At 42.7% G+C, this 20,981-nt stretch overlaps 1 protein-coding gene across 2 annotated transcripts in view; it reads left to right on the top strand.

The window, feature by feature from the left end:
- Window positions 1-1,085: 1,085 nt before the first annotated feature.
- Window positions 1,086-20,981, top strand: part of HSF5 (heat shock transcription factor 5) — a 61,482-nt gene continuing 41,586 nt past the window's right edge. For both annotated transcript variants that reach the window (XM_038375811.2, XM_038375809.2), the window contains exons 1-3: window positions 1,086-1,710; window positions 6,136-6,510; window positions 8,853-8,950. In XM_038375811.2, coding sequence (XP_038231739.1) covers window positions 1,149-1,710; window positions 6,136-6,510; window positions 8,853-8,950 — 1,035 coding nt within the window. In that variant the 5' untranslated portion in view covers window positions 1,086-1,148. The remainder of the gene's footprint in view (window positions 1,711-6,135; window positions 6,511-8,852; window positions 8,951-20,981) is intronic.

Below are 20,981 nucleotides of genomic sequence, written 5' to 3'. Positions count from 1 at the left end.
AAAAGAAATTTTTGAATTAGCATGATTTGTTCTTGACAAATTTATGTTAGCTACCGCTTATCACTATTATTTGCTAAGTACTTACAATATTTTTTGCTTAATAACTTGTTCCAGGATTTTTCAAGGTCTCAAAGTTAGGCTGACTGGTTTATAATTCTCTGGATCCTCTTTGTTCCCCTTTTTAAAGGCAGGTCCTATGTTTGTCCTTCTCCAACCCTCTGGGACCTCCCGCATCCTGCATTACTCCTTGAAGACATCACTAATACCTCCAAGACTGATTCAGCTGTTCCTTAAATATCTCACAATGAAGCCTGTCAGGGCTTGTTGAATACAATGCATCTAACTAAATATTCTTTAACCTCTTCTCTCCCCCTTGTTGTTAATAATTACGTTAAGGGTCTCATCACAATGAACTCTTTTAGCAAATCAGAAGTAAAAATCAGTATTAAACAGCGTACTCAGCTTGGTGTTGTTCTGTTAGCCCTTTGCCCACTAGGTAGTGGGCCTATACCTTCCTTCAGCCTTCTCTTGCTCCTCAGCTGTTTTAGGACCTCTTCTTATTGCCTGCTATGTCAAGTGCTAGGTGCAGCTCTCCTCGTGCCTTGGCAAGAAGCAGGGCGCTGATACCACAGCAATTTTGGCCCCAAAGTTGTGGGGGACTGAAAGCTGGGATGCCCTTAGTCCCTACAGCACTCAGGCACACTCCAACCCAGAACACAAACCCCACTTCCCTAAGCAGGGGAGGCCCCAGCAGCACCTCAGACCCACCCACCCACCCACCTCTGAAACTACCTGGTCAGAGCCATCGCCTCTGCCTCCGCAAGAGCCCCAGCCGCCCCGTCCCCCACCTCCGCTCTCGCTTCCCCATGGCTCCGGCTCCTCCCTACCTTTCCCCCCCCGAGCGCGGCGGGGCGCTGGGAGCCCCTGCCCGGCCGGCTCCCATCGACCCCGGGCGCTGCCGCGAGCTGTGGCCGCCGCGCAGCCCAGAGAGCGGCGCGCGGAGGCAGGGCGGCAGCCGAGGCGCGAGGCCGGCGCGTGCTGAGGGCTGCTGGGCCTCGCGGCGAGCGCCGGCTGACGGCCGCCACGGTTGGCCGCTGAGCTCGCGCGGCGGCGGTTGGCTGTGACGCGCCCCTCGGCCCCCGTCCGCCATGGAGGAGCCTCTGCTGGTCGCCCCCATCAACCCCAACAACTTCCCGGCCAAGCTGTGGCGCCTGGTGAACAGCCCGCGGTTCCGCTCCATCCGCTGGGACGCCCGCGGCGAAGGGCTGCTCATCGACCAGCCACTCTTCGAGGCCGAGCTGCTGGGCGCCGGCCCGGGCCTTGGGGCGGGGCCGGGGGGCGACGGGGCCGCGGCCGCCTCGGCCGAGCTCTTCAAGACCACCAACTTCACGAGCTTCATCCGGCAGCTCAACCTGTACGGCTTCCGCAAGGTGGTGCTGGGCCCGCCAGGCGGCTCCTCGGCCGCGCCCGGGCCGGCGGGCGGCGGCTCCTCCGGGCCCCTGCACCACTTCCACAGCCCGCACTTCCGCCGCGACCGCCCCGACCTGCTGGTCCACCTCAAGAGACTCACCAGTGCCAACAAGGCCAAGCTCGCGGCCGGCCTGGAGGTGACCAGCCGCCCGCCCAACCGGTTCCAGCGCCTGCTGAGCACCTCGCTGCATGGGGACCCCCTAGTGGCGCCGCCGGGGCCCGGCAAGGCGGAGAAGCCCGGTGAGGCTGGGGGCGGGCAGCGCCAGGGGCACGTGGTCGCTGCGGGCGGTCTATGGAGAGTGGCAGCTCAGCAACCGGGACCATGGGGAGGGCCAGGTGGGTCAAGGGATTTACACTGGGCTCGTGGGCCTGATGGTGGCAAGGTACGTTTGGCCTTCCTCATCTGAATGGCTGTTTAGACCGCTAGTTAGCTGCAGGCATGAAGTTGGGAGAACTTGTGCAGAGAGAGGTGATGGTATTGAGGGAATAGTGAATTGGCCCAATCTGAACAGATTTAGGGTTCTCCAGTGTGTTTCTGTGTTGAAAATAAAAATTGTACTTTATCAATTGGTGTTTCTGTGTATTCAAACATCTGTCTACAGACTAAAACCCCTATCGTAGCCAGAAGCACGAGTAGCTTTATGCCCATGACATTGGGTTCAGGATGGTTTCTCATGTACATGAAGTTACTCATATGTATAAGGATCTACGGGATGAGGGAGTAAATAAGTTTTTATATCTGCGCAAAGCTTTCACAGATGGATCTGGATTCTGTTAGTTCTTATGCATCTTGTGTGTATTGCTTGCTAAGTTTCAGGTACACACGTACAACCTCTTGTCTTCCATGGATTGGTCTGAATGGTAGCTAGGAGTGTGATGGCCATTTTGTGCTAAGGAACAAAGATGCTGGAGTAATAATTCTGCAAAATCTCTTAAGGAGAATTAAAAGCTAAATAATTTTCTTGAGAGGAATAAATGAGTTAGGAGGAGGTTAAATGGAGTAAATATGATTTGAAATCAGTCTTCTCAGAGGGGTTACTCACTGTCCAAGTGAAGTTTTGAAGAGCTCCCCACTTATTGCTTTTTCCACCCCCCAAAGAGGACAGGCAAAGGTGAAAAAAATAGCTGGACCTGATGTGAAAAGAAGCTTGAACTTCTTTCGGTCAAAGTTTTTTGTTGTTTTGGGGGGGGGGGTTGGTTTGGTTTACAATATAAATTGAAATCTTGTTCATCCTTTGTTTTCTCGAAGACTTAGTGGACAACTGGAAAACTATTAGGATTACAACACCTTAGATACCCAGGAAGTAAAACTTGAGAAAGGAAGGGACTCCTAAATTAGACTTCTTGTTTAATTTTTGTTTTGTTTAACATAAAAGATCTTTGTTGAAGATTTAAAAGATAGAAGGAACCATTGTAATCATCTCATCTAATCTGATCTCCTCTATAATACATCATAGAATTTCACTTCATAATTCCTGCATCAAGTCCATAAATTTTGGGATGAGTGCTCTTAGTTGGAAGGACAAGGACTGAGAGAGCTCCCACTGCAGGTCTCTGGTTCTCCAAGAACACCTCCAGAAAAAACAGGGAAGACAAAGCTGGATAGTCTTGATTTCCTCCCCCTCCCCCCCCCCGCCAAGATAATAAATAAGCAGGATAAATACTACTTAGGTTTTCTTTGTACATCATAAAGAAATAATAAAAGGGTACAAACAATCATAGAATATCAGGGTTGGAAGGAACCACAGGAGTCATCTAGTCCAACCCTCTGCTCAAAGCAGGACCAATCCCCAACTAAATCAATCGCTAAAATCCTTCCATTCTTTTCTATCCTTACTGTTAAAATATTTTTTCCAAGCTGTTTTTTTTCAGAGTCTTATAATTTTGCAAGTCTGGGTGGATTTTCATAGGGGCAACAAAAAACACCTGTCTTACCTCAAGGTATTCCCCCATCTCGACAAATTTCAAGTTCCTAAATTAAAGACTGGGCACCCTAGAAGCTCTAAACAAAAAACTTCCTTTGCTTGAATTCTTAGTACATTCTTAGTATGTACATTCTTAGTACATTTTCTCCTGTCCTCATTTTTGTAAATGACTTAGAGGAGATTTTGGAACAAACTGATAAATAGTAATAAGTTACCAGGACCAGATGATATTCACCCAAAAGTTGTGAAGGAACTCAAATGTGAAATTGCAAAACTATTAACTGTAGTTTGTAACCTATCATTTAAATCAACTTCTGTACCCAATGACTGGAGGATAGCTAATGTGACACCAATTTTTAAAATTTTAAAAAGGCCTCCAGTAATTACAGGTCAGTAAGCCTGACTTCAGTACCGGGCAAACTGGTTGAAACTATAGTAAAGAACAAAATTGTCCGACACATAGATGAACCTAATTTGTTGGGGAAGAGTCAACATGGTTTTTACAAAGGGAAATCATGCCTTACCAATCTACTAGAATTCTTTGAGGGGGTCAACAAGCATGTGAACAAGGCAGATTCAGTGGGTATAGTGTACTTAGATTTTTCAGAAAGCCTTTGATATGGTCCCTCACCAAAGGCTCTTAAGCATGGTAAGCTGTCATGGGATAACAGGGAAGGTCCTCCTATGGATTGGTAACTGGTTACAAGATAGGAAACAAAGGGTAGGAAAAAAATGGTCAGTTTTCAGAATGGAGAAAGGTACATTGTTATGTCCCCAGGGGTCTGTACTGGGCCCAGTCCTATTCAACATATTCATAAATGATCTGGAAAAAGGGGTAAACAGTGAGGTGGCAAAATTTGCAGATGATACAAAACTACTCAAAATAGTTATTAAGTCCCAGGCAGACTGCGAACAGCTACAAAACTGGGTGACTGGGCAACAAAATGGCAGACGAAATTCAATTTTGATAAATGCAAAGTAATGCACATTGGAAAACATCATCCCAACTATACATATAAAATGATGGGGTCTGAATTAGCTGTTAAGAAAGAGATCTTGGAATCACTGTGGATAATTCTCTGAAAACATTCACTCAATGTGCAGCGGCAGTCAAAAAAGCGAACAGAGTGTTGGGAATCATTAAAAAAGGGATAGGTAATAAGACCAAAAATATCATACTGCCTCTATATAAATCCATGTTACACCCCCCTCTTGAATATTGCATGCATACGTGGTGGCGCCATCTCAAAAAACATATTGAAATTGGAAAAGGTTCAGAAAAGGTCTACAAAAATTATTAGGGATATGGAATACCTTCCACATGAGGAGAGATTAATAAAACTGGGACTTTTCAGCTTGGAAAAGAGATAACTAAGGGGGGATATGATAGAAGTTTATAAAATCATGACTGGTGTGGAGAAAGTAAATAAGGAAGTGTTATTTACTCCTTCTCATAACACAAGAACTAGGGGTCACCCAATGAAATTAATGGGCAGCAGGTTTAAAACAAACAAAAGGAAGTATTTTTTCACACAACACACAGTCAACCTTTGGAACTCCTTGCCAGAGGATGTTGTGAAGGCCAAGACTATAACAGGGTTCAAAAAAGAACTAGATAAGTTCATGACTATGAGCTAGGATGGACAGGGAAGGTGTTCCTTGCGTCTGTTTGCCAGAAGCTGGGAATAAGCGACAGGGCATGGATCACTTGATGATTACCTGTTCTGTTCATTCCCTCTGGGGCACCTGGCATTGGCCACTATCAGAAGAGAGGATACTTGGCTAGATAGACATTTGGTCTGCCCCATATGGCTGTTCTTATGTAACCGTTTTGCAGAAACTTTCTACACAAAATTCAGCCTGGGGCAGACTTCCACCATTGAAAATTTCCACCTAAATGGTTAAATTTAGCAAAGTTTTAAAAAAATGAAAACAAGGTTTTGTAGTGGGAAGAGTTGGATAACCGTAGCTGTAGTCACATTGCTGCCAGCTCTGCCTGTTATAAAATAAGTATCTCCTCTTTTGCAGGTCACGTTTATTCCCTGTCTCACTATTGCCACCTCCTATCTACAGTCTATTCCTTAGATTGGTTAGTAGAGGTTGAGTGATTTGCAGCTCTCTCTTTCTGCAATGCTGACTGTGCTTCCATACCTTACTTGCAGAGAGCAAAAGGCTGGTGTCAAGAGTCCTAGGACGTCAGACAATGAAGCAGAGTGTTGTATGATCTAAAGCCCAGTGTATAGAGTTTATTATTAACTCTTCCATCTTTGGATTTTTCTCTGTTCTTTCCATGAGAAAATTTGTGATAAAGCAATTAAGCTAAGATTTTCAGAGCCACCTAGAGGATATGGACACCAGTTTCCAATGGCTTCTCTTAGGTGGCTTTGAAAATCTCATCCTAGGAATCTTGTATTCAATCTTGTCTGACATACTACTTCATTCATGTCTGCTATACCATATGGCTTACCAAAATGCAGATTCTAAATAATTCAGATTTGGTTTGCTGACTGACTTTGCAAAAAATTACTTTCCAAGTTGCGGGGCTGAGAACTGGCTGCTGAAAGATTTTTTTTTTTTTTTAAAGGGATTGAAATGCTGCATTGTCAACATTTAGAGCCAGATATTACTTTATCTTCATATGGTGAAATACAGTCTGTGTGTGGATTGAGCGTTATATTTTATGATCCTTTATTTATTTCATAACAATATATTTACTAGAATTACATGCTTTTTCATGCAGGAGCACTGACAATAGGACAGTTTCATCGGTCTTTTCGGCGAGACAGTTTATCTCCTTACTCCTATGTATCTGCTTCATCCCACAACCACAGCACTTTATCATCAAAAGGTTCAGATCGGACTCCCGTCCCTCCCAGAACATGGCAGAACTCTCTTGGGATGCTTCCAGGGCAGGTGGAGACTACCCCAACATTTTCAGACAAAGGGGTTCCATTTCCTGTTCTCCAGAGGTTTCCAACAGAGGTCACGTACACTCTTCAACCCAGTGCCACCTCTGTGCACATACAACAAGGACCTCAGACAATGGCCACTTCTTCTCAGAAATATAGCAACTACACACCTTCAGCACAGTACTCCCAAACCTACTACCCAACAGGTATGATAAGGGTCTAGCATTTGCCTTTCAAGATATTTTAAATCAACAAATTATTTTTCTGCAATGCACTTTAATGTATACATATTAAACAAGACTTAGAATAGAAAGGAAGAGTATCAAACCTAAAAGAACAGGGAGAACCTCCCAGCAAGGCAAGTTCTTAACATTTATTCTTTACTGTCCCTGTTCTGAAGTCTATACATGCCTTCCAGATTTTCTGGAAAGTCACTTTGACAAGTTTCAAGGGTAGAGGAGAGGAGGGTCATTCTTGGTGGGAAGTTTGGACATGTACTTAGTTTGTTTGAAGTTGACTTGGAGAAAGTGTATTAAAGGATCTCCTAACAATCCCAGATAGGATATTTCACCCTGCTTGAAAATCTGTGCCGCCGTTTTTGCATTTTCTCAAATTCTTTCCTATTGAGCCATTCATACTGTAATCTGTGCACCTTCAGATGGAAAGTGACATCTATCTCTCCATCATTCTTGTAGTACCATAGTTAAGGTTGCATGCGTTCCATTCTAAGTTTTATTTTTGACTTTTTTCTTCTTCCTCCCCACCCCAAAAAAAATTGCCTCAAAAATTCTATATGTATCTTCAGACCAGAGCAGATGTTTTGTCCAGAAAGTTTGAAGCAAATTGTCTAAAACCCTTGTTTGAATTATAGGAAAAGAGAAAACTTAATTTTTGTAAATGTTACAAATAGAGATATTTAATTTTGGAGTGTATGTAACTCAGACTTCTGGGTTTTAAGATTTCCAGTTTCTTGTGCTTTCATAGCCATTTAGTTAATTGGGGTGCAAAATGCCCAAGCTACTGATCCCTGGTTCAGTCTCTTAGGTGGCTACTTAAGGAATTCAGAGATTTGAAATTGGTGAGGCACTTAGAGAGAGATACTGATCTTGGCTTTAATAAAAATCTTTCTAAGTATAATCACAACACTGTTAAAGCATCAAAAGTATAAAAGAATGACCCAGATTATGCATACTCACAAAACTAATCTGGAACACCTATGTCAGGTGAGGGATTCCCAGGGTTGGGGAAGTGATCGCAGGTCCTAGCCATGCACCTTTAAACAAACACCAAACCTCCCTTTTAGGGAAGGTCAGAGTTAATTCCTGTATCAAGCACTATGGTAACAATAGAAAAACAATTTGATCTAACCCAGGCAAAGCCAGGAATAGACTGAGGTATGGATTTCTAGCAGGAGTTATGCAGACTTCCTTGCCCAGATACCGCATGTCGTACATAACCCGCCCCACACACGCACTTGGCTAGACACACACAGACTCTGCCCCATGCGGATGCAATCCTCTCTTTCTCCTCTCCCGTCCCCACTTGGGTCAGTCCAACCTGTCTGTGGACTCTGGTGCTTGTATACATTGTTAAGCTCAGACTGGAGAGTCTTGCTGTATGGTCTCAGCCGAATTGTCAGGTCCAGGCAGTGCATCTGTAAGAATTCCAAGCACCAGTGCAGCAGCTGGCTGTCAAGCAGCTCCTCATTTAGACACTGCACCCTCATGTCTCTCTACTCAGTCTCTTGTCTGCGATGAGGAAAGGAAGAAGGAGCCCATCTTTCCTGGGCTTGGTATTAAGCTTTCCACAGTCCAACCTTCCCAAATAAGTTGGAAATACACCTTTCCCTTACACCCATGTGTGTCTGGGACCGTAATTTATTAAGTGTCAGCCCTCTGCCCATGTTTGGTATTCCAGGGACCAGTTTTAGGGTTCTTGCATGGCCAATTTGCATCAGTGCATTTAACAATGATTTCAACATGTCAATGTAGTTTCAGGTGTACCCAGAAAGTACATAAAATATGCTATTTAGAGCCCACATTATTGTTATTGTGGCTTATGTGTTTATAACATGATACATATTGCTAAATCTTATGACCCTTGTGTCAACCACTCATGCTATTCAGGCCTTCTGTTAAATGCCTCAAGTGTATTTCTAAGCCTGTTTTAAGACAGTCCTTCACTTTGTGTACTCCTAATTGCATTACAGCTATAGTGATTATTCATTACTGATTTCTTAAGCATCTTAACTTTTCCTAAAGGTATAGTCCATTGCCCATGTGTGATTGACTTCTCAGAAGACACACATCAGGCATAGACCCATAGCAATAGATTCTGGATAGCCTAAGTACATAGAATAAGCATTATTACTAAGATAATAGAAGTGAATCTTACATATTTTAAATCCCTTATGGAGGTAATACTAGATTTCTGGAAGTGAGCTGGCAGTGCCAATATTGAAATGTTTTGTCAGGGTAGGACGTAGAACTCTTAACATTGAACAGAGGTTCTAGAAATTTGATAACTTTTCTGTTTGGATTCTTTCCAGCTGTGTTACAGTGCTGCTCACCTACGACTCACCTAGATCCTCTTAGTTGCTGTGGCAGTCCTACAGCCTCAACCTACACACACTGCAGCTATTTCCAGGTGAGTGCACTAAGTTGAAACAAGAGGAAGCCATGTGACCTAAGTTCCCTCTAAGCCACGCGGCTGTGCAGTAGGCTATCAAGGGCCGCGCAGGTGAGGAGAGGTGTCCCTCCCCCAGCCCAGCCAGAGCTGCTGCAGCCGTGCAGAGCACCTCTCCCCCAGCCCTGCCCAGCCGGAGCTGCCGCGGCCATGGAGAAGCATCTCTCCTCTGGCCCGGCCCAGCCGGAGCTGCTGCAGCTGTGGAGAGGTGACCTGATCCGGTCCAGCTCAGCCCACGGGATCTGCCATGGCCGTGGAGAGGTGCCTCTTCCTCGGCTTGGCCTCGTCCAGCCCAGCCCAGACAGAGCTTCTGCAGCCCCTATCCCATCCCCCAGCTGCTGCAGCGACAGAGGGCTCGGGCACTCCAGAGAGAGGGCACCCCTAGCCAGAGCCCTCACCCCCCCACCCCAACCCTCTGCCCCAGTCCTAAGCACCCTCCTGCACTGCAAATCTCTCATCTTCAGCCCCACTCCAGAGCCCGCACACCCAGCCAGAGCCTTCACCCCCACCAAACCCCAATCCTCTGTCCTAGCCCTGAGCCCTGTCCCGTACCCCGATCCCCTCATCCCCGACCCTACCCCAGAGTCCACATTCCCAGTCAGAGCCCTCATCTCCCTGAACCCCCTCCCGCACTCCGAACCCCTCGGCCCCATCGCCGTTGCACATCACATCCATATTGGTGCACATAAGAAAATTCATTCCACACATGGACAAAAAATTATAGGGAACGCTGCATGGAGTACAGTACTGTGAACTCTTGGGGAGGGGGATATAGAATTGAAAGAGGATGACTTTGAGAATACATACAATTAACTTGACTGTAAAAATACCTGCAAGGGCAGCTGTATATAAATGTGTGTTTTTTGTAACTCTCTGATTAGTCCTCAGGTAAACACCACGTCAAGTGTTCCACTCTGTGGAGTTACTTGCTCTGGGTGAGGCAACCACAATATAAAAGAAAACATAGCTGACTTCTCCAACGTTTCTATTTGTCTTTGTTAATGAACCTCAGTATTTCAGATTTCAATATTAATGTTGATAAATCTAGAGTATTAGTGATCCTCCAGGGATTTCCTAGGTTGGACAATGAGTTTTTCATAACACTGTGAAATCTCTCTAGTCCGCATACCAAGTGGTTCTGATTTGCATTTCTGCAAATTTATCTTGTGCTTAGCAAAATCAAAGATGACTTATCAAGTTGGCTTCTTCTCTCTAACCAAATTAAAATGTCAATATTACCTAAAATTCTATATTTACTGAAAATGCCCCCATCTGATTCTAACAAAGAGGGAAGTATCTGACTTGGAGGGCCTGTGTTTATTGGATATCAAAATGTCTAAAATGGGAGGAGACCTTGTACTTTTTTGTGTGAGACTAGTGAAGTAGGATATACTGAGAAAGTATATGCCTCTGTGTTCTGAAAAGGGGTTGGCTTCTCCAAACCTGATTATCTGGTTGTCTTTCTTGCCAAATACACAAATCCCCATGTTTCAGAGTAGCAGCCGTGTTAGTCTGTATTCGCAAAAAGAAAAGGAGTACTTGTGGCACCTTAGAGACTAACAAATTTATTAGAGCATAAGCTTTCGTGAGCTACAGCTCACTTCATCGGATGCATTTGGTGGAAAAAACAGAGGAGAGATTTATATACACACACACAGAGAACATGAAACAATGGGTTTATCATACACACTGTAAGGAGAGTGATCACTTAAGATAAGCCATCACCAACAGCAGGGGGGGGAAAGGAGGAAAACCTTTCATGGTGACAAGCAGGTAGGCTAATTCCAGCAGTTAACAAGAATATCAGAGGAACAGTGGGGGGTGGGGTGGGAGGGAGAAATACCATGGGGAAATAGTTTTACTTTGTGTAATGACTCATCCATTCCCAGTCTCTATTCAAGCCTAAGTTGATTGTATCCAGTTTGCAAATTAATTCCAATTCAGCAGTCTCTCGTTGGAGTCTGTTTTTGAAGCTTTTTTGTTGAAGGATAGCCACTCTTAGGTCTGTGATCGAGTGACCAGAGAGATTGAAGTGTTCTCCAACTGGTTTTTGAATGTTATAATTCTTGACGTCTGATTTGTGTCCATTCATTCTTTTACGTAGAGACTGTCCAGTTTGGCCAATGTACATGGCAGAGGGGCATTGCTGGCACATGATGGCATATATCACATTGGTAGATGCGCAGGTGAACGAGCCTCTGACAGTGTGGCTGATGTGATTAGGCCCTATGATGGTATCCCCTGAATAGATATGTGGACAGAGTTGGCAACGGGCTTTGTTGCAAGGATAGGTTCCTGGGTTAGTGGTTCTGTTGTGTGGTGTGTGGTTGCTGGTGAGTATTTGCTTCAGATTGGGGGGCTGTCTGTAAGCAAGGACTGGTCTGTCTCCCAAGATCTGAGAGAGCGATGGCTCGTCCTTCAGGATAGGTTGTAGATCCTTGATGATGCGTTGGAGAGGTTTTAGTTGGGGGCTGAAGGTGATGGCTAGTGGCGTTCTGTTGTTTTCTTTGTTAGGCCTGTCCTGTAGTAGGTGACTTCTGGGTACTCTTCTGGCTCTGTCAATCTGTTTCTTCACTTCAGCAGGTGGGTATTGTAGTTGTAGGAATGCATGATAGAGATCTTGTAGGTGTTTGTCTCTGTCTGAGGGGTTGGAGCAAATGCGGTTATATCGTAGCGCTTGGCTGTAGACAATGGATCGAGTGGTATGATCTGGATGAAAGCTAGAGGCATGTAGGTAGGAATAGCGGTCAGTAGGTTTCCGATATAGGGTGGTGTTTATGTGACCATCGCTTATTAGCACCGTAGTGTCCAGGAAGTGGATCTCTTGTGTGGACTGGTCCAGGCTGAGGTTGATGGTGGGATGGAAATTGTTGAAATCATGGTGGAATTCCTCAAGAGCTTCTTTTCCATGGGTCCAGATGATGAAGATGTCATCAATGTAGCGCAAGTAGAGTAGGGGCATTGGGGGACGAGAGCTGAGGAAGCGTTGTTCTAAGTCAGCCATAAAAATGTTGGCATACTGTGGGGCCATGCGGGTACCCATCGCAGTGCCGCTGATTTGAAGGTATACATTGTCACCAAATGTGAAATAGTTATGGGTCAGGACAAAGTCACAAAGTTCTGCCACCAGGTTAGCCGTGACAGTATCGGGGATACTCTTCCTGACGGCTTGTAGTCCATCTTTGTGTGGAATGTTGGTGTAGAGGGCTTCTACATCCATAGTGGCTAGGATGGTGTTTTTAGGAAGATCACCAATGGACTGTAGTTTCCTCAGGAAATCGGTGGTGTCTCGAAGATAGCTGGGAGTGCTGGTAACGAAGGGCCTGAGGAGGGAGTCTACATAGCCAGACAATTCCCCATGTATATCAATTCTAATCCTCTAGTCAAGAGCCTTTATATGGTCTTCATGGGTGGTGTGTGAACTACCAGCTGGGGGAGGCTAGCCCCCAGGCATGCCCCTTCTGCCTGAGCCCTGCCCCTTGTGCAGCCCCCTATGGAGCCCCCCCACTGCACCTGCTGGCTCCAACTCCAGGCTAGTGCCCCCAACCTCCCCGAGTCCTGGAGCGGGCAGTGTGGCTGCAGCGCCCCCCCCAAGCGCCGGGAGTACGGCGTGGCCGAACGCCCCCCCCCTACCACCCAGGGCCGGGTGGGCTGTGCGGCCGCAACCCCGGAGCGCCAGGAGGGTGGGCAGAGCGCCTGGAGGGTGGGTGGTGGGCCCCAGCTCCGAAGCAGCACCGAACAGAAGTGGGGGGGCCCTAAGGGGCGGAGCATGGGCGGGGCTACACTTGGCTGTTTGGGGAGGCACAGCTTCCCCCAAGCCTATGATTCCTGCCACCCATGATGGTCTTACAGAAACTTACGTAAATGTAGGGCCAAATTGTGGTCTGATTAATGTAGTGGTGGAGGAGTATAAAGAGGCACTGGTTAATCACATTGTGGGTAGCAATGTAGAAGTAAAAGCATGTTTCATAAGCTACTATTCTCTTCCTTCACCGTCCCTGACTTCTACCTCCTCAGAGCTGAGGGATCTTCTGCCCATATGGTCCTCAGATGTAATGGGACGCTGTGGCCCATGTGTTGGTTTGGTGGTGGGGGCTCTCTTCACCCCTCCCTGTTACAGTTTCTCCAGCAGCTCACAGGTATTCTTGGTGCATTATCTGCTGCTGCTACTTTGGCACTGGTGTGGCCCAAACTTACAATCTTCAGTGATTTTTGGCAGGCTGATAATATTTCCCTGAGGAACCAAAGGGAAATAGTAATCTGGCAGAGACAAAGTATGAATAGCATTTCACAGGACAAAGGACAGACACTTCTCTACCCTGAGGGGATTCTCCCTTTTGAATATTATAGACCTGCTTCAAATACCTGCTGTAAACAATAGAGTTGTGAGAGATTCTCAAAGAAAAGATTCAGGGTGGATAAAAATCAATGATTTAAAAAAAATAAAATAAAAAAAATTGGATTTTTTTAATTCAGATTTTTTTGATAAAATGCTTTTGAGGAAAAACCTATCTAAAGATAGTTTTAATTAAGATACATTATAGCTCAAAGATATCTCATCATGGAATAGGTATTATAATAAATTCTCATTCTATAGTATGAGACAATATACTCATGTAATGTTTAAGAAACATTTGGTAAATGAGTTCCAATAGTTCATGAAATAGGGACCCAATTTTATGGGGTTCCAGGGGCTTCTGTATAGATTATTTAGGTTAATTTTTCTATCTACCCAATGGGACTCCATGCTCAGTCTAGAATGGGTCCCCAACGCGATGCCCACGGGCGCAATGGCGCCCGCCGGGGCGGTTGTGTGCACCCGCAGGACACCGCACCGCTGAAATGCCACTGTTGAGCACGGCCACCGGAGAATCGCCCACTGAAATGCCGCCGAGAAGCATCTCGGCGGCATTTTGGTGGCAACGCTTCTTTCCACGGCTGCTTCTCGGTGGCATTTCGGCAGCGGGGTGTCTGGTGCCCGCTACAGTCTTCTGGGAATAGGAATATGCTATTCCCACAGAAAGGTTGGGGACCCCTGGTCTAGAAGATACCATCAGAGATGTTTAATTTTGCAGTTCTCAGACTGTGGATTTGTGTCTCCAGAGGTAACATGCTTGTGAACAGCAACAATGTTTTAAAATAAATAAATATAGAGAGGTGAGAATTAACAGACCTCTACCCTATTGTCCCTCTGCAAGTTTGTGTACACAGAGTCAATCCCTTACCTCTTTCTAAAAGTGCAAAGTTTCAAAAAGTTCAATGAATAGAAGATTGTTGGGGGTGGAATAGATCTGGAGAAGGAGAAGAAGTCTGAAGATAAATGTGAGAAGGGAGGGACAGGCAGTAGAAGCAAAAGTGAAACTGTTTGAGCAGCATATTCTAGAAGTCTTGAGGTCTTTCTGAGGTTAGCCTTCATTGATTTGAGGTCTACCATACCATTCTCTCACTAGAAGGGAAAACCTATAATGGCAGCAGGCTGTAAAAGAGACCCAGTTTGGGAATATTTTACTGAAGTTCCTTTAACTGTGGGTAAGAGACGCATGTATGAAAAATGCAAAAAGTGCAACAAAGAAATCCAAGGCCTGGTTGCTCAAATGAAACAACATTGCGAGAAATGTTCCTTCTCGGGAGGAAGCTGGGTTGAAGATGATAAAAGGAACGTGTCTGAACATGAAGGATTTTCAGGTTGGTAAACTTTTTTATTTCATACTTTTTTCTTAAGGACTGCCTGTCGTCCTTCTGGACTATTCTTGAATTCTCATGTTTGAGCAAAAAATTTTAAATGCAGTTGTGATAAAAAATAAATAGCTAAAATGGGCAGATCTTTCTTTTACAATTTCACCTTTAAAGTAGTACTGAGTGTCAGTGAATGCAATGAGTAATACTAAATGAGCATGTTGGTAATAATAATTAAATAACTACATTGACTTATTTTGTTTAGGAGAATCCATCCTCAACATACAGGATTCTGAAGACTATCCACCTTCAAGATCACCATCATTTTCTATAGTTTCAGAGTTATCTGCCAATGATAGTGTTTCAGTCACATCATGTATGTCACATAGCCACAGTATATCGCCTGTAGGAAAAAGAAAAAAAAAACCTCCATCATCCAGAAACAACCATAGATAAGTTTGTGATAAGAACCAGCAGATTACAAAAAGAGGTCATTGATGAAAAAATTGCCTGGTTTGTTTATGCAACAAACTCTCCTTTCTATATGATGGAGAACCCACACTTCATTAACATGGTTCAGTCACTGAGACCAGGATACAGTCCATCCAACAGAGCAGATGTCGCAGGCAAATTGCTGGATAAAGTGTATGAAAGAGAAATTGAGCAGTGTGCAAAAGATTTAGAGGGTTAAATTGTTAACCAGAATCTTGATGGGTGGAGCAATGTCCACAGTGATCCTGTTGTATGTGCTTGTGTGACAACAGAAAAAGGGAATGTCTTCCTTACAGAAACAATTGATACATCAGGAAGTGCACACACAGCAGAATACTGACAAGAAGCAGGAGTAAAAGCTATAACAAACTGTGGAAAAAAAAAATTCAAATGTGTAGTATGCAGCTTGGTCACAGACAATGCTGCAAATGTATCCAAGACGAGAAGAAATTTAGAAGTCCCAAGCTAATAACATATGGTTGCAGTGCTCATTTGATGCACCTCCTAGCCAAAGATTTCAGTGTTCCAGAAATAAAGGCTAATATTGTTGAAATTGCAAAATACTACTGTAACAACCACTTTGCAGCAGCTGCTCTGAAAAAGTGTAAGGAATCAAGCTAACTTTCTCACAAGACGTGCGATGGAACTCTGTAGTATACTGTTTTGAGCACTATATCAAGAACTGGCCTAGTCTGATGACAGTTTGTGAACAAAAGCATGAAAAAATAGATGGCACTGTCACAGCCAAAGTTCTCAACATTGGGCTTAAGAGAAATGTTGAACACATGCTGAGTATCCTGAAGCCTATTTCTGTAGCCTTCAACAAAATGCAGGGAAATAACTTTTATTGCTGACACTGTTGAAATTTGGAAAGGACTGAGTGAGATCTTAAAAAGAGAAATATGCAATGACAGAGTTAAATTACAAGCATTAAAAAAATGAATGGGACAAGCACTGTCTCCAGCTCATTTTCTTGCAGATATTCTCAATACTCGGTGTGACGGTGCACCCCATAAGGCTTTATGGAAATATGCTTATGAATGTATATATATATGACAAACTGGAATATGTTTTATGCTACATATGCCATATAACATATCTATGTAAAGGTTATGATCTACAGAATATATTCTTTCTATTTGTATGCATGTGTCGTTGTATTCAAAGTTATGAATATTGGCTGTATACTTGTTTCTCATGTTGACCTGGCTGACATAGTCAATTTAATTTTTTTTTAATTTCATTTAACTGTTTTAAGTAAAAACAATTTTAACAAAAACAAACCTGATTTTAAAGAACTTGAATGTTTAAATTCAAAAATTCATATGTTTGCTGTTGAAGAAAAAAATCCAGAATACATAATGTTGTTTTAAATAAATTAAATAAAACAATTTAAATGTCTATCTGGTGATGTTCTCCTAATACAGCATGGCAAGAAAATCCTCCAAATATTAATGATTAACCTGTTGAACTGGAGATAATTCACCTCCCAATGACTTCATAAATATCTGCTTCAATTATTTATTCAGTTATAAATGAAATAATCAAACAATCATTCATTTTCTGATATAGCTGTAAAAGTAATCTGAAAAGTTTTCAAAATAAATCACTTTAAAAATGTATAGTGTGTACCTTTTTAAAATGAAATCTACATCTATCTCTGAGTTGTGAAGAATATGTATTAAGGTTATAACCACCAACAAGAATGCACTTTTATATAGAAATCCGTGATTAAATAGTCTTCCTTAATAGTGATTTAAATCATGATTTAAATCATTAATCAATTTGATTTAAATCAAATCCACCTTGAAAAGATTACAAGGATTTTTTATAATGGAAAGGGTTATGCACCCTAAATATTGGAGTTACTACCAGCTACTGCTAATATTTGTGTATACTTGGTGATATTATAGCTGTGGGGGCCAGGTTTTCCAAAGGTATTCAGGTGCCTACTGGGACTTTTGAAAAGTGATTAAGCAGGTTATGTACCTAACCAGTTCAGGTGTTTTTGAAAATCCCACTAGGCACTTATCTGCATCTTTAGGCGCCTAAATACTTTGAAATATGGCCTATAGTGCCTAGTGACAGATAGAGTTATGATTGCCTGCGTATCTCCATTCCAAAAGGCCTGTTTTCAATTTCTTACAACTTTGTCTGATTTACACTTTTCAGGATGAAATTTTCTAGGTTTTTCTCTACCCGGGAGAGAATATTCCTGTGGTATTTAAGCAAAAACAGTTTTACTGGTTCTTGGTTTTCATTTCCTTCTTTAGAAGAAAGTGAGTGACAAAAAATGTTGGTTGTCTAGTTTTTTTCCTTAAAAAACAAAACAAACAAAAAACAACTTTTACCAACTCATAGGGAAAGTAGAAACTTGAAATTTGGTACAGTGATAGTCAATAGATTGGACATATGCCTTTCAGTGGTCTAATAAAAATCTCTGATTTGAATGAATAAAAGGACCTGTTTCTCTCTCTCTCACACACAGAGTTAAGTTTTTTAAAATAACAATAATGGTCTTTTTAATAATGATATCCTAATATTCTGTTCACACTTTGTGTATAATGATGCCGTGTGGAATTTTGTATCTCCTATCTGTGCTCAAGTACCCCTGTTTCCAAAAACTTACAGAATGTGATGAAGACAGCTTCAGTCCTCAAGGTTTGACACTGTTTGTCCAATATTTCCTGTCCTGCACATATCACTTGTGCAAGATGATACCTTGTTTTTTCTGAGGTTATATTATGCCTGGAATGCTGAATCAAGTTTCTCTCATTTTACATGTTAGAAGTCTTTCTTTTTCAAAAATGTAAGAGCCTATGCTCTCCTTTGTATTTTTCCACTGATGCTGAAACAGGGTTGTAAAAGTCTTCAAAAGACCAAGAACAGTGCTGGTGTTTGAAAAATATATCTGACGCCTCCAGCTAGACTTATGGTGACTGAAATGTCGGGCTATTCTAAAATTTAAAAGAAAGAAGCTTTTTCGTCCCATGCTGATCACTTTGGCTTTTAGGTCGATAGAGACTAAGAGAACCTTAGCATACCCATTGTTGGTCAAGCCTAAGTTGTAAATATGATGCATTCTTTCCGGAGCAAGACCTTGGAGTTCACTGACCACAAGGACTCAAAGATCTGAGATCTTGGTTCTACAGCTTTTCAGAGTGGACCTTTACACTTCCAGAGAGAGAAAGGGTGACAAAGATCAGTAGGAAGACTGTAGGTCTAGGTTACATATTGCCAGTTGTTAATTTTTGTATTAGTGAGGATGGCATCTAGCACTTGAATTAAACCAAGATACCCCAAAATAGCTTTAAAATATTAAATTTGGTTAGGGGGAAAAATCTCAAAAGTCCTTTGAAGGCAATATGAACCCCGTTAGGAAAATGTACAGAATGCAAATAACATAACTCTATTGTAAATACTTTTTAAAAACTATTATAAAATGGGTTAGGATGATGATATCCTTGACTGGTAGAATCACAATGGTGAAAATAGAAAAGGAGGATTTGTGGCACCTTAGAGACTAACAAATTTATTTGAGCGCAAGTTTTCGTGAGCTACAACTCACTTCGTTGGATGCATTCAGTGGAAAATACAGTGGGGAGATTTATATACACAGAGAACATGAAACAATTGAGTATTACCATACACACTGTAACCAGAGTGATCACTTAAGGTGAGCTATTACCAGCAGGAGAGCGGGGCAGGGGGGAGGGAAAACCTTTTGTAGTGATAATCAAGGTGGGCCATTTCCAGCAGTTAACAAGAACGTCTGAGAAACAGTGTGGGGGGGGAATAAACATGGGGAAATAGTTTTACTTTGTGTAATGACCCATCCACTCCCAGTCTCTATTCAAGCCTAAGTTAATTGTATCCAGTTTGCAAATTAATTTCCAATTCAGCAGTCTCTCATTGGAGTCTGTTTCTGAAGCTTTTTTGTTGAAGTATTGCCGCTTTTAGGTCTGTGATCGAGTGACCAGAGAGATTGAAGTGTTCTCCAACTCGTTTTTGAATGTTATAATTCTTGACATCTGATTTGCGTCCATTTATTCTTTTACATAGAGACTGTCCAGTTTGACCAATGTACATGGCAGAGGGGTATTGCTGGCACATGATGGCATATATCACATTGGTAGATGTGCAGATGAACGAGCCTTCCAACAAGACTGCTGAATTGGAATTAATTTGCAAACTGGATACAATTAACTTAGGCTTGAATAGAGACTGGGAGTGGATGGGTCATTACACAAAGTAAAACTATTTCCCCGTGTTTATCTCCCCCCCTTCCCCTCCCCCACTGTTTCTCAGATATTCTTGTCAACTGCTGGAAATGGCCCACCTTGATTATCATTACAAAAGGTTTCCCCCCCTTTCCTGCTGGTAATAGCTCACCTTAAGTGATCACTCTGGTTACAGTGTGTATGGTAATACCCAATGTTTCATGTTCTCTGTGTATATAAATCTCCCCACTGTATTTTCCACTGAATGCATCCGATGAAGTGAGCTGTAGCTCACGAAAGCTTGTGCTCAAATAAATTTGTTAGTCTCTAAGGTGCCACAAGTCCTCCTTTTCTTTTTGTGAGTACAGACTAACACGGCTGCTACTCTGAATGGTGAAAATAACCCTTCTCCCTAGGATTACATTCTTACTGTAAAGACTTCTAAAAGAAATCCCTATCTAATTACTATTTATGATCTTACAATTTATTTGGGGGCAAACAAAATTCCTAGGTTTAAAGTAATAAAAAATATACTATAGGCCAATATTGGAAAGAGGATTAGCAGCCTCAGATATTGGGAGGTGGAGGGAATATTGGACATCACAATTATGGCCTTCATTCTATGGTGTTACGAAGTTTTCTCTCCGCTTTAGTGACAATAATTTTCTTCTCAAATTATCTGAAACTTGCTTAAATTTCTTTTGCCTTACTTTAAAAAAAAGAGAGCGAGAGAGAGAGAGCACGCTAGCCCTCCCCTTCACTAACAAAAATTAGATGCTTCCCTCCAAAGTTCTCAACATTGGGCTTAAGAGAAATGTTGAATACATGCTGAGTACCCTGAAGCCTATTTCTGGAGATACAAATGGGGCAAAAGTGGACCTGCAAAGTGTAAGGCAGGTGTTTAAGGGGAAGTAATTGATGGACCTGAGACACTACCAAGAACTTGATGAGATCACAGGTTTGGCTGCTAAAGATAATAGCGTTGATGTAATAGACTAAGAGTTCTGTAAGGCATTTTGCTTGGTACTGCATGACAAGAAAGATGCAAAATTGACATGGCATACATTAAATGGATTAAAAGCTGGCTAACTAATAGGTCTCAAAATGTAATTGTAAACGGGGAATCATCCTTGTGTCTCTAGTGGGATCCTATACAATTTAACATTTTATTAATGATCTGGAAGAAAACATAAAATCAACAGTTACAAAGTTTGCAGATGACACAAAAATTAGGGGAGTAGTAAACAATGAAGAGGAAAGGTCACTGATTCAGACCTCTCTAGATTGCTTGGTAAGCTGGGTTCAAGCAAACACTACATTTTTATACGGTTAAGTGTACATTTATACATCTAGGAAAAAAGAATGTAGATGTACTTACACAATGAGGGACTCTGGGAAGCAGTGACTCTGAAAAAGATTTGGGGGTTGTGGTGGATAACCAGCTGAACATGAGCTCCCAGTTTGGTGCTGCAGCCAAAAGGGCTAATGCTTTCCTTGAATGTGTAAACAGGGAAATCTCAAGTAGGAGTAGAGAGTTATATTACATCTGAATCTGGCGCTGGTGAGACTGCTGGTAGAGGACTGTGTCCAGTTCTGTTATCCAC

Source organism: Dermochelys coriacea, chromosome 17 (genome assembly GCF_009764565.3).
Source record: "Dermochelys coriacea isolate rDerCor1 chromosome 17, rDerCor1.pri.v4, whole genome shotgun sequence".
Taxonomy (NCBI): Eukaryota; Metazoa; Chordata; order Testudines; family Dermochelyidae; genus Dermochelys; species Dermochelys coriacea.
Note: the sequence above shows the minus strand (reverse complement) of the source record. Positions and strands in the feature narration are given on the sequence as shown.